The sequence below is a fragment of the Heterodontus francisci genome, chromosome 12 (genome assembly GCF_036365525.1).
Source record: "Heterodontus francisci isolate sHetFra1 chromosome 12, sHetFra1.hap1, whole genome shotgun sequence".
NCBI classification, from domain to species: Eukaryota; Metazoa; Chordata; class Chondrichthyes; order Heterodontiformes; family Heterodontidae; genus Heterodontus; species Heterodontus francisci.
In genome coordinates, this window is record NC_090382.1 from 45378447 (window position 1) to 45394378 (window position 15932).

At 40.4% G+C, this 15932-nt stretch overlaps 1 protein-coding gene across 4 annotated transcripts in view; it reads right to left on the reverse strand.

Moving 5' to 3' along the window:
• Nucleotides 1-9072: 9072 nt before the first annotated feature.
• crebrf (creb3 regulatory factor) overlaps nucleotides 9073-15932 on the reverse strand; it is an 83075-nt gene continuing 76215 nt past the window's right edge. For all 4 annotated transcript variants that reach the window (XM_068043384.1, XM_068043381.1, XM_068043383.1 and 1 more), the window contains one exon: nucleotides 9073-14762. In XM_068043384.1, the coding sequence (XP_067899485.1) occupies nucleotides 14647-14762 (116 nt within the window). In that variant the 3' untranslated portion in view covers nucleotides 9073-14646. The remainder of the gene's footprint in view (nucleotides 14763-15932) is intronic.

Here is a 15932-nt window from a genome sequence, read left to right on the forward strand (position 1 = left end):
CGCCTACAGAATGGGTCCATTTAATGAAAACATACATGATGGGCCAAAAGGCCTTCTTCTGTGCTGTCAATTTTCTATGTTTCTATATATACCAATGTAGAAAACTAGCAAAAGCTTCGAAAGAGCTGGCACACACCCAAAAAACTGGCAATTCAAGAATGAGTCTGAGATGTGAAAACAGCTCTCAGTACTACAGATAAGCAGAAAGCTGGAAAAACAGCAGTCCCAATCCCACTGCGCTAGGACCACATTATCAGCTCTATCATTTTGTTCTACGCAACAATTTTTCAGATTCTAATGAGAAAAATTGAGAGCCTGAAGATGGAAATACAATTGTTAAAGGGACAAAGGGGAATTTTTCTATAAGAAATAAAACGTTAGTTAATTTAACCACCTTTGTACATCATCGTGATAGATTTCAGATCCTTAGTTCACAGAGCGAATCTAACAATGTTTTTTTATTCATTCATGGGATGTAGGCGTCACTGGCCAGGCCAGCATTTATTGCCCATCTCTAATTGCCCTCGAGAACGTGGTGGTGAGCTGTCTTCTTGAACCACTGCAGTCCATTTGGGGTAGGTACACCCACAGTGCTGTTAGGAAGGGAGTTCCAGGATTTTGACCCAGGGTCAGTGAAGGAACAGCGATATAGTTCCAAGTCAGGATGGTGTGTGACTTGGAGGGGAACTTGCAGGTGGTGGTGTTCCCATGTATTTGCTGCCCTTGTCCTTCTAGTTGGTAGAGGTCGCGGGTTTGGAAGGTGCTGTCTAAGGAGCCTTGGTGCATTGCTGCAGTGCATCTTGTAGATGGTACACACTGCTGCCACTGTGCATGGGTGGTGGAGGGAGCGAATGTTTGTAGATGGGGTGCCAATCAAGCGGGCTGCTTTGTCCTGGATGGTGTCGAGCTTCTTGAGTGTTGTTGGAGCTGCACCCATCCAGGCAAGTGGAGAGTATTCCATCACACTCCTGACTTGTGCCTTGTAGATGGTGGACAGGCTTTGGGGAGTCAGGAGGTGAGTTACTCGCCTCAGGAATCCTAGCCTCTGACCTGCTCTTGTAGCCATGGTATTTTTATGGCTACTCCAGTTCAGTTTCTGGTCAATGGTAGCCCTAGGATGTTGATAGTGGGGGATTCAGCGATGGTAATGCTGTTGAATGTCAAGGGGAGATGGTTAGATTCTCTCTTGTTGGAGATAGTCATTGCCTGGCACTTATGTGGCGCGAATGTTACTTCTCTTATTTATATTTCTCTTATTTAAGAGAATGTGCTCTCTTATTCACCGGGATATCATCTGACATAATCATAGTCACAGAAACATACTTTTCAGTCAATGTCCCAGACTACTCCATCACCATTTCTGGGTATGCCCTGTCCCACTGGCAGGACAGACCTACCAGAGGTGGCAGCATAGTGGTATACAGTCAGGAGGGAGTGATCTTTGCTCTCCTCATCATTGATTATGGACCCCATGATATATTATGGCAGCAAGTCAAACATGAACAAGAAAATCACCTGATGATTACCAGCTACTGTGTTCACTCAGCTGATAACTCAATACTCCTCCATATTGAACACCACTTGGAAGAAGTACTAAGGACAGAAAGGGCACTGAATATACTCTATGGGGGACTTCAATGTACAACATCAGAGTGGCTTGGTAGCACCACTACTGACCAAGCCAGCCAAGTCCTTAAGGACATACCTGCCGGACTGGGCCTGCGGCAGATGGTGAGGGAACCAACAAGAGGGAAAAAGCTTAATCTTGGCTTCACCAATCTATCTGTCGCAGATGGCAGTATTGGTAGAAGTGGTCACCACACAGTCCTTGTGGAGACCAATTCTTTTTTCACACTGAGAACACTTTCCATTGTGTTGTGCATCACTACACCGACCCTGGTTCAATAAGGGGGGTAGGAGAGCATGCAGGAGCAGCACCAGTCATATCTAACAATGAGGTGCCAACCTGGTGAAGCAACAATACAGGACTGTATGCATGCTAAACAGTCGAAGCAACATGCTATAGATAGATTAAAAGCAAAATACTGCGGATGCTGGAAATCTGAAACAAAAACAAGAAATGCTGGAATCACTCAGCAGGTCTGGCAGCATCTGTGGAATGCTATAGATAGAGCTCAGCGATCCCACAACCAATCGATCAGATGAAAGCTCTGCAGTTCTGCCACATCCAATTATGAATGGTGGTGGATAATTAACTAACGGGAGGAGGAGGAGGCTCCATAAACGCCCCCCATCCTCAATGCTGGCAGAGACCAGCATGCGAGTGGTAAAGACAAGGCTGAAGTGTTTGCAACCAACTTCAGGGAGAAGTTCCAAGTGGATGATCCATCTTGGCCTCCTCCTGAGGTCCCCAGCAACACAGATGTGAGTCTTCAGCCATTTTAATTCATTGGACATGGATTGGTCCGCCAGGGCCACTCAGCTCCAGACCTTATTACAGCCTTGGTCCAAACGTGGACAAAAAAAGCTAAATTCCAGAGGTGAGAGTGGCTGCCCTTGACATCAAGGCAGCATTTGATCGAATACGGTATCAAGGAGCCCGAGCAGCTCCTCAGATAATAAAGCAGTCCGTGCTCATATGCAGCAAGACCTAGACGCTATTCAGGCTTGAGCTGATATGTGGCATAAATGTTATTTGCCACTTAAGTGTCAGGCAATGACAATCTCCAACAAGAGAGTCTAACCACCTCCCCTCGACATTCAACAGATTACCATCATTGAATCCTGCACCATCAACATCCTGGGATCACCAATGACCAGAAACTTAACTGCATGAGCCACATAAGTACTGTACCTACAAGAGAAAGTCAGAGGTTGGGTATTCTGCAAGTGACTCACCTCCTGACTCTCCAAAGCCTTTCCACAAGGCCTTGCTGGAATACTCCCTATTTGCCAGAATGAGAGACACTCCCTCCTCCACTGGTGTACTGGGACACTGGACTGGATTTTGTGACGCTGGTGGGGCTCCTGGCGCCGGGTCAAAAAGGTGGGGGGAAAACCTGTCTCAGCCTTTCCGAGTCCCCGGCATGATCTTGCATTGTTGCGACACTTAAGTGGCCGGCGCCGGGATTCCCATCCTTTTAATAATAGGGATCCCGCCTCCAAGAGCTGCCAGCCAATCACAGAGCCGGCATTTCAGCAGTATCAGCAGCGTCACTGGAAGCGGTGGCAACTGCTGGTACTGCAGAGGTCTTGGACCCAAGCCCAGCGCTGGAGATCTGGACCTCAGATGAGGTGGGGTCGCTGGGGCCAGTTTAGAAGGCACTGGCAAGGGGGGATGGGGTTGGGAAGGTGTGCATGTGCTGCAGGTGGAGGGGGGTCCAAAGAGGTAGAGATTTTCCCAGCAGGGGTCCTCTGTGGGCCACGGATTGCCCACAGAGGAGTCACCACCCCTGCCTCCCCCAAGCCCACAGTGAGGGATCCTTGTATTACTGGGTGACCTCCCTGTGTGGTGGTGGAGGCTCCCCCCACACCTCCGCCTCTGGTTAATTCTCAGCAGCAGGGGACGGGGTGGGGATGGTGCAAGGGAGGAGACCCTTAAGTGTCCATTAATAGGCCACATAAGGACCTCAATTGGCCTCTGGGCGGGAAGGCCTTTTTCAGCCTATTCCTCCCTCAACAAAAATCGCTTTGCAATGGGGAGGCAACTGGTCCTCCACCCCCTCCAGCAATTCTATGGGCTCCCATCTCTTCTCCCACTTGCTCCCAATTTCAACTGGCAATCATTTCCAGTCATGTTGAAACATTTTACCCTCTACTTCCTCGATTCAACCAACAGGCCTCACTGCCCATATTATGACCATTAGTTAAATGAAAGGAATAATCTAGGAAAAATAGCACATTGATAGACAAGCCTTAATGTTAATTATCACCATTGTAAATGTTGATTTTTGAGTGTTAAATATGAAAATTATTCCTACTTCTCTGTCTACATTTGGTCCAAATACTTCTATTTTTGGAGATTCACCACTTTCAACAGACCTCATAGGCATCTTGAATGGTATCTCAGTCCCAGGGATAAAACTGTCCACTCTTCTGCTTCTTGGATTCTCTTCGGCATCTTCTCAATTAGGAGAAACGCACTAAAAAGAATTAACTTTCAAGTTAATTTTTAATCAGCTTAAATTGTCCTTTTAAGAAATAATTTGTCAAAAGCCCATATATTGAAGATTTACTCAAAAATAATTTGAATGAGTTTCATAAAGCCATAAAATATTTTGTTTAGGACTATAATGCTCAATCCAGTTTATTTTAGAAAGTGGCACAAAATGAAAAATAGCACAGCAGATCTGTACTCACTGATACAGAACAGCCTGGAATCACTTTGTCCTCTACCTATTCCTCTGAAATGAATTATTGCAAGGCTCCACTAGGATCTGGAGTGTAAATACTGTCGTTAGAAAAACAAAGAATGTTTGTAATTATGTTGGGGCAAGTACACACCATTCCCTGTACTTGCATATAGTATCCATTTAATTTAATATGTCCAATGGCCTGATTACCATCTCAAACTGTGGACATCTATTATATCCTGAACATTCATACGCGGCTTAGTCATAAGATAATAAGGGTGTTAGTGTTTATCTGTGTTGGTTACCCAAGGAAAACAAGCATAACTGTGAGTAATATCTGCTCGATTCAGATCCACACCTTAAGCTGAATTTTGTTGAGCTCTTGCCATTGGGCTCTGTTGGGGGGGCTAGTGTTGGTGCGGAAGATCATAGCAGCCTGCCATGGAGCCCAACATTGGGCCTGATCTTCCTGGCGGCGGCAAGACTCCGTGATGCACCCCCCACCCCCCTGCCTGGCGACAGGACCCGACTTTAGATATTTAAATAAACCTCACGAATACATTTACCTACAATTCCCCACAATCTTACCGGTTGTCTGGGATCTTCCATGCAATGGGCGGTTCTCGCGTCTTCACTGTCCTGCCCAGAGAAAGCTGGTGCCACCAAGGTGGGGAAGAGTGGGGTAAGTGGAAAATTTAGGATTTTTCAGTATAGTTGGGGGCGGGGATAGGGTCAACTCTCCATTCCTAGTGTTGGGGGCGGGGGGGGGGGGGGTGGATAAGGGGTAACCTCTGCACTTTGTGCAGTTGGGAGGGGCAAGTCAACTTTGCAATTTAAGTGTTTTGGGGGTTGGGGGTAGGGAAACAGGGTGACCATTTATTTACAGTGTATTGTGGGGGACGGGTCAGACATTTATTTTCAGTGCAGTGGTGCAGGGGTGGGGGGTGGTGCGGGGTATGGGGTTCAAATCTGCAGTGTCTGTGCAGGTCTGGCAGCCCTATAAAAATGGCACCAGCGCCTGTGCAGAGGAAGCTGATGCCATCGCTGAGGCCATCTCTGCCGCATGATTGGGGGGTGAGGCAGGCAGCACTGCATATTTAAATGAGCTACCGCATGCTAGATTGCGGTGGCATGATGGCGTGCGGGCCGCCATTTTCTTCGCTCGCTGCTGCTCCCAGTAGTGGGAAAAGAAAATGCAGCCCCTTCTGCGTGAGGACAGTGTAAGCAATATAGAGAGTTCGTTACAAAAAGTTTTATTTCTGTACTAAAATCTTAAACTTCTATGTGTTTCAAAAACTGAAAAAAGGATTTTCAGTAGACTCGGGCACCTGCAAATAGCTGGAATTTTTGAATGTTGACTTTGTATGCAATAATAGGACAGCAAGCAGTTTCAAGTAAGCTAGCCAGGGATTTGACCTCCTCAAAGCAACACTTTGAATGACAGTGGACACACTTGTCTGGTCACGTGATCAGCTCAGGAAAGCTTTTTGTTTCACTTTGGACTTTTAAAAACCGGTGAGTTGGACAAACAGCAGGCATTTGTAACTTCTTTTATTCATTTGTGGGAGGTGGGCGTCACTGGCAAGACCAGCATTTTTATTGCCCATCCCTAATTGCCCTTGAACGGCGTGGCGCACTAGGCCATTTCAGAGGGCATTTTAAGAGTCAGCCACTTTGCTGTGCATCTGGAGTCACATGTAGGCCAGACCAGGTAAGGATGGCAGATTTCCTTCCTTAAAGGACATTAGTGAACCAGATGGGTTTTTACAACAAACTGGCAATGGTTTCATGGCCACCATTAGACTAGCTTTTAAATTCCAGATTTATTAATTGAATTCAAATTTCACCAGCTGCCATGGTGGGATTTGAACAGATGTCCCCAGAGCATTAGCCTGGGCTCTGGATTACTCATCTAGTGATATTACCACTACACCACTGCCTCCCAACTCCAACCTGACCTGCCTGGAGAAGAATACCTCTCTCTGCAAAGGAGACTTGTATCTCATGAAAAGAAATCCTGCACTTGAAAGGTGGCAGGTTCCTATAGCCTCCTGTCTCTGAAGAATTCCTGCATCCAGAGTGGTTCCTGTGTTTTGGGAAATCCTGGAACCTTAACAAAGCTTCTACTGCTGTGAGTCCTCCGCAGGGGTGTAGCAATCAGTTATATATATTATATATAGATTTATCTCATTAGTAGTTAAGAATTATTTCTTCTCTAATAAATATTTAGTGTTGTTGTTTAAAGAAACCTGGTTTGGTGTGCTTTATTCAGCAGGACAAATAGAGTTTCTAATTTGATGATTCTTCGGTGGGTGGGAAACTTTATTGATATGCTGTGACCTGTGGAGTAGCGGGACTGAATTAACAGTGCATTTCTCCCGACTTGGTCGTAACAAATTATGTATTAGAGTTGAACCCAAGAACAATAAACTGATGAGTACCACATCTCGATCCTACATGTTTTATCTGATGTGTGCCATTTCTTGGCCAACTCCAGCCTGCCTATGAATCATTTGATAAAAGGTTACTCTGACTCCCACGAACCTCTTATGAAAAATTGTTTCTCGATTTCACTCCTAAATGGCCTAGCTCTAATTGTATTATGGCGTCTTGTTCCACCAAAGTAAATGATTTCTCTGTATCTACCCTACAAGTCCCTTCAGTCATTTTAAATAAGTCAATTAAATCACCCCTCAACCCTTTAAACTCAAGTGAATGCAGCGCCAGTTTATAACCCATCCCCATGATTTAACCCTTTAAGCCTTGGATCATTTTGGTAAGTCTGCACTGTACCTCTTTCAAGGCCAATATATTCTTCTTGAAGTTTGGTGCTCAAAACTCCAGATAGGATCTAACAAAGGCTCCGTAACTGGGCCATCACTTCCCCACTTTTCAATTTCAAATCCTTTGAAATAAAGGGCAACATTAGCCTTTTGGATTATTTTTTGCAACCATGTACTAGCTTTTAGAGATATCTCCATAAACATCTGAATCCTTTTGCACCTCCAGTTTCTAGTCTCTCAACATGAAAAAAATTCTCGGTTCCAAAGTGGACGACCTCACACTTCCTTACTGTGAACACCATAGATCCCAGAGGAACACCACTTGTCACATCTTGCCATACAAAGAACAAACCTGTTAACCGTACTCTTTACTTCCAACTTCCCAGCCAATTACAGACCCATATCATATAGCACAGAATGGCAGTACTCTTGAGGTCGTTGACTTTGGAACAGAGAATGACAAATCAGAATTTTTGATATGAACTAAACTCACCACAAATAGGACTTGTCCATTAACTTCCAAGTATCCTTTTAATGCCATGATACCTTTAAAAAAAATAATTCATGGGATGTGGGCTTCGCTGGCTTGGACAGCATTTATTGCCCATCCCCAATCGCCCTGGAGAAGGTGGTGGTGAGCCGCTTTCTTGAATTGCTGCAGTCCATGTGGGGTAGGTACAGCCAGAGTGCTGTTAGGAAGGGAGTTCCAGGATTTTGACCCAGTGACAGCAAAGGAACGGCGATATAATTCCAAGTCAGGATGGTGTGTGGCAGGTAGTGTGTTCCCATGCAGCTGCTGCCTTGTCCTTCTGGCTGATAAGAGGTTGTGGGTTTGAAAAGTTTCATCTAAGGAGCCTAGGTGCGTTGCTGCAGTGCATCTTGTAGATGATACCCACTGCTACCACCGTGCGTCAGTGGTGGAGGGAGTGAATGTTTATGGATAGGGTACCAATGGACTTAATTACTACCAAACAACCTCTCTGGCACTGAAAATAAAATTAACTTATACAAGCATACAGTCTCATTCCTTTAGATTTTGTTTAAATCTGCAAATTAAAAAAAAAACATTCTCTCTTTTATGTCTCCCTTAATCCAACGTTTATTTCCCTCTTTATTTTGCCTTCTTCACCTGCTGTGACATTGAATTCACTATTCTTACACTTCCTGGTTGTAGACTTTACGCAGCTCATTAATAATTCTTCAATCTGATTTGTTAAGGAGATAGTTATGTGTCCTGTTCACAGAGATCCCAGATGGCCTGTAGAGGGTGTCACACTGTTCAGATGTCCTGCTTACAGCAACTTGCCATGTAATACCCCATGGAAGGTACATGGCAAATGTTATGTCTAATAAACGTCACACTCACAGCAAAATCCCAACCAATACTTTTTCACCCTCCGATCCTGTCAGAACTGGTCCAAATAATAGACAAGAAGTAAACACCAGCAACAAGAAGAAATTACGCCCTATAAGTAGCACAAATTTAAAGTTAGGGCGAAGTTCAAATTCTAAATGTTTACAATATTTTTATTAAACTTACATTTCATCCCAATAAACTAAAACAAATACAGGAGCAGCACAAACATAACCGATATTAACTTTTTATAAAAAGAGAACCAGCATAAATATTTCCCAAAATTAATCTACCAATCCAAACATGCCACCCACTTTTTTCAAATACAAGTTTTGAAAATGTTCATGCTTTCGTTCTCACCTGAAGGGAGTCATGAAATAACTTTAAGATACTCAATTGGATGAGACATTGCCTTGAAGTTGTAACACATCATCCTTGTTCCACATGAACAGGAAAGACAAATTAATTGCAATCTTCAATAAATGATCAAGTATGTCAGTATATATATTTTTTAAAGTGGCACCTAACAAAGATACAGAAAACTTTTTTTTTTTTAAATGAACATTTTAAAAGCATTTTATTGTTGGAATCCAATAAATGATTACTCTGCTAATTAAACGAATCATCAGATCCGTAATTTGAGTAAAACAACATTAAGATGCTTTGAATTTAGTGCAATACATTCAAACAAAGTAAGTTCAGGACACCCATTCTGGGGTTTAGTTGCTTTATTATAATCTCTGCAAAACAATATGAAATTCAGACTGTGATTACAAGAAGCTGTAGTACCAACACCTGGCTGATACAATGCAATAAGAAAACTGTTAAAGGGGCACAATCACTAAAAAACAACACAACCTCGTTCATTAAAATCTGTTCCACCATTTTCTGTACAGTCAGCAAATATAAATTAAAATCTTTCACTAGCATAAACCTACATAGATGTTTAAACAAAATGCCTCCAAGTTGTCATTGGCAAACATACATAGGATCATCGGTAACTAGTTGCAAACTTTTTTAAAAAACTCTTCTTTTTTAAGTTTCTCATTTCCTAGTCAAAAGGGATGACTAAGAAGCCACTTATAGAAGTCTGCCTATGTTACTCTTGAGCTAAGTATTCAATGCTCAGGGTGATTGTCCTCTATTTCCGTCACCTGTGGGCAAGCCCGTGACCTCTGACTGATTTAAATTCATGTTCTACCACTTCATGGCACAGTACATCTGTATAAACATACCACTGTTAACCACGGTTTCCAATGAGTACAAAATCAATTGCAATACAAGGCTCTGCCATGTACCTGCATCAATCCCACTCTCGCTGTACAAGTTATAAACACATAACATATTAAAGAGTTTTCCTTTGTTACGCTATTTCCATGTGACTTTTAACTGTGAATAATTTGAAAGTGGTAATCACCATCAGTAACCAAGACTATTCACAATAGTTACCGATAATTTGGAGTGATGGTCCTTTCACCAGAGGTTATCTACATTTACTGAGTTACTTTCAGTTAAATAATAAGCAGTGAATCTGGATTGCTTGTTAGAAACCAGTACACACTGTAATGATGATGGGAGTTAATATACATGTGCTGGAAAGTCTCTTTTGTGCTACTGTTGATAATCTAAACAACTGGAAGGAAGATAATCTGGAATGAAAAAGTGGGAGAAGCTTAGAAAGACAGTTCTCCTTTAAAAATTAAACAATACAAAAGAAAGCTACCAACTATCAAAGCTATCAAAGAATGGTTAACAGGCACATTTATTAAGAGAGTTTGGACATTGATATGACAATATGTTTAGCTAATATATTTCTGTTGGGGAGGGGGCATTGGTACTCTACAAGAGGCACAAAGTGTGCCTTTAAAAAAAAATATTTAGTACTGCAACTTTAGTAATGTGTACAGTACACAGAGCAATACTGTGAAACTGTCGGCTCAAATTAGTCCAATGAGATCTACACCCTTCTGCTAAATTATCATGCATACGATAAATGTGTTTTTATTTCAACTGAATGCAAGATTGTTATTTGATGAAATGACTACTGTTGTAACTTCCTTGAACAAACTGCTGGTGCCAAATGGACCTCATTAAATCACAAATAGGATATAATCTCCTACATGGAAAAATATTTATGTACACATTAAACTGTACATGTCGCTATTAAAATTGATGCAAATTCTAATACTGACACACACAAAGACACACAAAAGAGATTCCACTGTGGGATGCAACAGCAGTAAACAGATGAGTATATCCAAATATCCCATTGAAATTATTTTCTTTAAAAGGCAACAACCACTTTACAAATAATTTTTCACCAAGTCTTGCTTTCTTCAATACACAGAGTGAAGATTTACTTTACTTAACATTACATACATTTATTTTTAAACTTATTAGGTCCCACAGATGACAGAATGCACAATGAATAAAATTAAGATCCAGGATCATTTTGGTGCATATACAATGATATTATACATGACAAATTTTCAATAATCATTCTCTGGATATTAACAATGATGCAATTTACCACATCCTTTATTCAGTCTCTCAGAAAGACACCAGATGGTTGTGTTGCGGGTATGGAAAGGGTAAAGGTAGGAATGAAATCAAATAGCATGACAATAGTAAATTAGCCAACTGTTTGACAGCTCTAATTTTCTTAACTCAAGATTGATTATAGTACCAATTCAAAGAAAGCAGACAGAAGTTCAAAATGTATTGTAAAGTGAGCACTTATTCCACTTCTAATTTGAGGATGGAAGACAACTGCATAGATGGTCAGGATTTTAAACTAATAGTGCCACTACTAAATATATATTGTGTGTCAAACACAATTTTTCTTAAAGTATATAAGTATATTTATATTGGAAACAACAGACCTGTCAACTTTAAGCGAGGGTTTAATTGTTGAATTCATGGTAGAGCTTTAACTTGAAGTTCCATAGAAAACAATCCTTGACAATTTGTAGCACTTGAAATCTGCAACAAATTTGCATAACTGGCAAAAAATGCATTGTGAATTTGGACACAGATTTCCCTAAAATGCCTATATAATTAAACATTAGTTAATAAAATAAATTAATAAAATGATTTGGTGATAACAAGGACAGCATTACAATGTTTTGAAAGATATGTTAAAGATTCTTTCAGAAATAAAACTAGAATTAGAACTAAACTTGCTTGAAAAATGGTACAATTAATTACTCAGACACTTGTGCAAATGAAAAGTTTGTCATTTATTACGCTTATTTTAATATAAACCAGACACTCAAACTAAGTGTTTGCCATTTCCTATGGATGTTTATAGACTTGTCAAATTTACAATAGACAGGAAAGGCTGTATAATCTGAATAAGTTGGCCAATAGTAGGAATGTTATCCTTCACAACAAAATCTACCATTTAATTATGATATATTGAAAAGCATCATGAATGAATAATCATGATGTAATCACAACTAAACCTATAATATTGCGTGGAGAATCTACTTTGATAGAGATAATTTGGATTATCTACAATAAAGCCGAGTCATACTGGTAATTATTGTCACCTTTTAAACTTGTTCTCTACTATAAACTAATACAAACACCTCAACTATCAGTAGTTTCCGACAATATTGAATTTCCAACACTGTTCTGCAAGCATTTTGCCTAAATGGTTCATGGCATCAGTTTACATTTGAGGATCGATTTTATGAAGGTGTAAACATTTCTAGTCACTTCTAGAACTTTCCATACATTTTGTTGCTGGGTTTGTACTTTCTGTATGGATCAGTTTTACATAGAATACCCAGCATTTTCAACACACATTTTCAAATCTGATGGAGACTTTTATTTTTCCAGTATACAAAACTAAATCTTAAAAGGAAAAAAAGTAATCTTTTTGATTTATCCAATTTTATTTTTTGGGTAAAGCAGCAGAGTTGAGGTGGGGCCTGCATTTTAAAAATTGTTGCAATTATGCCAGAAACAAATGACTGTTTAAAAAAAAAAAGGTCTGAAAATCGGACTAGACATATTCAAACTTACAAAACAGAGCTTTTCAATGCTACAAGGTACTTTCTGACTGGAGAGTTTTACAGATCTGTTGTTCCAGAACTTATGACAAGGATAAATCAATCATTCCAAGAACACTTAACATGCTCAGTATGTCAAAATTCCAAATAGAACATTATACATTTCTCTTTTTATAAGGTTATTTTTATATATTAGCATACATTAAAATATTTCATGAAAAAGGAAGCAAGATATTACTGGCATCAAATTACAACCATTTCTAGACTATTTAATGCCACAGAGTCCCCTGGTAAAATGTAAAGCTGCACAGCTTGCTTTCATCCTGTTACCCTACAGTAACATACATTTTACTAACAGGTATAAATCAAGTATCACTGTAGCATTATTACAGGTCAGGAGTAGCAGCAATTGGCAGGAATACAAATGCAATGGTGACAAAGTGCAATTCTAATATCCATAAAATAAAATGTTATCAATGAACGAGCTATCTTACTTTATTTACAGAGAAACACTGAGAAACAAAATCAAACTGCACTTCTACAGGCTGCCAGTAGTATATAGGATGGATGTTAACACAAGACTCTGATGTCCAACAATACCACTCAGCTACCAGCACTTCACTATTCATGAAGTCATTAATATGTGAAGCACCTTTTTAGATCTATGACCTAACCAAAGTGACATAACCTTTCGATCCAGTTACTATTAATGAATACACAAAATAAAAGCGAAAACCTAAGTTGGTCTATTTATAATGTCCTAATTGAAAAGCTACACCAATTGAGCAAATAAGATCAACAGTATTCGGATATTTATCTTTTACAATATCTATTTTGGTTACCTAATTGAGAATACAAAAATATATAGCTTTAGAAGTACTTTTTACATCCTATCAAGTAACATTTAGAAATCGGACATGCACATTACTACATTAAATGCAAAAGGTGGCAACTTAGGAATTTTAGTATAGGCAATATACATTTATACAATTATACAAATAGTTAAAATTAAATTTTGGTTATTTGCCTTCATTTCAAGAGTGTACCACATACATGCTTTTTTTTCTTTTTTAATGTAACAATTGCAAGCCACTATATTACACTGAAATGTTAACACAAAACTACATATAAATTACATTCTTTTGCTATGCATCTACATCTGCAGAAGACAAGAGCCCACAAACTCTCAATATCTGACTTTCTAGAAGCTTAACAATAGAGTTATAGGATCAAAATCATATAAAGTGTACTTGCATCCTCTTTCTGTGGATATTTGGACCCACACAACATATTTCACAGTTCTAGTAAAACCCTAACCCCAACCCTGATTACATTCAATTTTGTATCAGTGTAAGCTGTGCAAAACCTTACTTCACTGGCATTATGCCATATAATTGCATTTGTCTTTGGTACAAAATAGTGTGCAAATATTTCTGAAAAGTACCGAAACCCATGTTTCAATAACCATCTTTATACAATACAGACTCTGTGGCATATATCTACATTGTTGAAATGTTCCTATATACATTCATAATGGTTTAAACAGCCAAAGAGTGAAAATAAACAAATACTTTTTAAATCCATAAAATTTACCCACTGTACATCCATTACACCTTACATCTTTACTTCCATTTTAAATACAAGGCACAAAGAATATGACTTATTTCTCAAACTTAAATACTTATGCAATGTCTGGAAAAGGCCATGTAACTTACTATATGAACTATTTAACGCATACTTAATGATACAAGAATATATAGTATATACAAAAGGAATATATAGTAATGGTGTTAATGGAAAAAATCAGCAACAGCTGTTAACGTTAAAAAGAACTACAAACGATTTTTTTTGATTTCTTGATTCAACCACTGCATCCATGTTTCCAGTGAAACTTAACATAAGTTCCTATCGACATTTTAGAACACATCAATCCCTAGGTCATTTCAAATTATAAGTAAGTGAAATTTACCTCGCAGTACCTGTGCACTCATAACCATACTTATCTCAATAAGCATTCCTTTTACAGAACTCTGATGCATCAACATGAGTTTTCCCTCTCTTTTTAAAGCAGGTCTAACACAACAACAAAATGTCACTTGCTATAATGAATCAAACATTTATCACAGAAATGGCAGACATGTAATTATAGGCTGAAGCTCTTTCCAACAGAAGGTGGCACATTACACTTTTGATGTAGGTACTCGAAGACCTTCAAGACCACCTGTTGGGTCTCCTTCTCCTGTCTTTTCCAACACTTGATTGACAAAGTCAGATGTTTGTCCAGCTACCATTGTCCCTATCAAAAATGGAAGATCTGGTTACTAATAAAGAAAAGTTTATAATCTTAACAATGACCTTTATTAATTTTACTACTATACTAGACACTGGCTGGAATTTTACCACCCCCCCCCACACCCCCAAGGAGTGGGATGGCGGTGTGGGGGGGTGAATAAAATGGAGTGAGTGCCCTTCTGAGCCGCTCCCGGCGCCATTTTATGCGGGGCGGCGGCTGCGGAAAATGGCCTGCCTGCCCTAGGCCAATCAAGGCCCTTAAGTGGCCAGTTAACAGCCATGTAAGGGCCACCGCCCACCGCCACGGGGATTTTACTGTTGGCAAGTGGACAGTCCAGGCCCCAGGAAAGCTGCCTGTTAAAGTAGGTGGCTTTCTGAGGGTCCCCCGGGGGGGGGGGCCCTCCTGATCAGGAACCTGTGCCAGACAGAAGGCCGCCTCCGATGCCCCAACCACCCCCAACGCCCGTCACGCATGTAGCCCCCCCATCCGTCCAACTGACCACCCTGATGATTGGCCAGCAGCTCCATTAGGCGGGACTTCCTGCCTCAATGAGGTGGAAGTCCCGCTTCAGACCAATTAAGGACCTGGGGACCGTAAAATGCAGTCTGCATCCCCAGGCCATGCAGAGGCAGGAACGCCACCGTCCGACGAGAGTAAAATTCCGGGCTCTGTGTTTGGTCAGTTGACAACTTATTAATATCCTTTATTATCAAATTTAATATGGGGTGCTGCACTCCGAATTCAATTCCAATTAAACCCAACCATGATTAAGTCAGTTGACTGCGGTACTTCAAGAGCCATAAGGAAAATGATTAATACTTTAGGCTGTTCTCATATACTTTTGGCAACTGGAGCAAGAGCAGCCTTGGTCAGAAGCTTAGGGCCAGATCATAATATGGCCTGCAGGGGTAGTGCATGGCCTGGGTCGCATAACAGGAGGAAAAGATGCAACAAAAAATATACACCCCTGCAAAAAAAAAAAGCAGTTAACTCCCTTGCTGAATTTCTCTGATCTTTCTTGTACAATTTCCAGCTTTTTTCCTCCTAATATGTTGCCCAGAAAAGTATGGTGCACATATAATGGAGTGGCATTCTAAAGGTTAATTGTGATTTCCCCTTTCCAAATAATGATTATGTATTTTAAACCTTTAGAACAGTTAAGTATTTTTATAG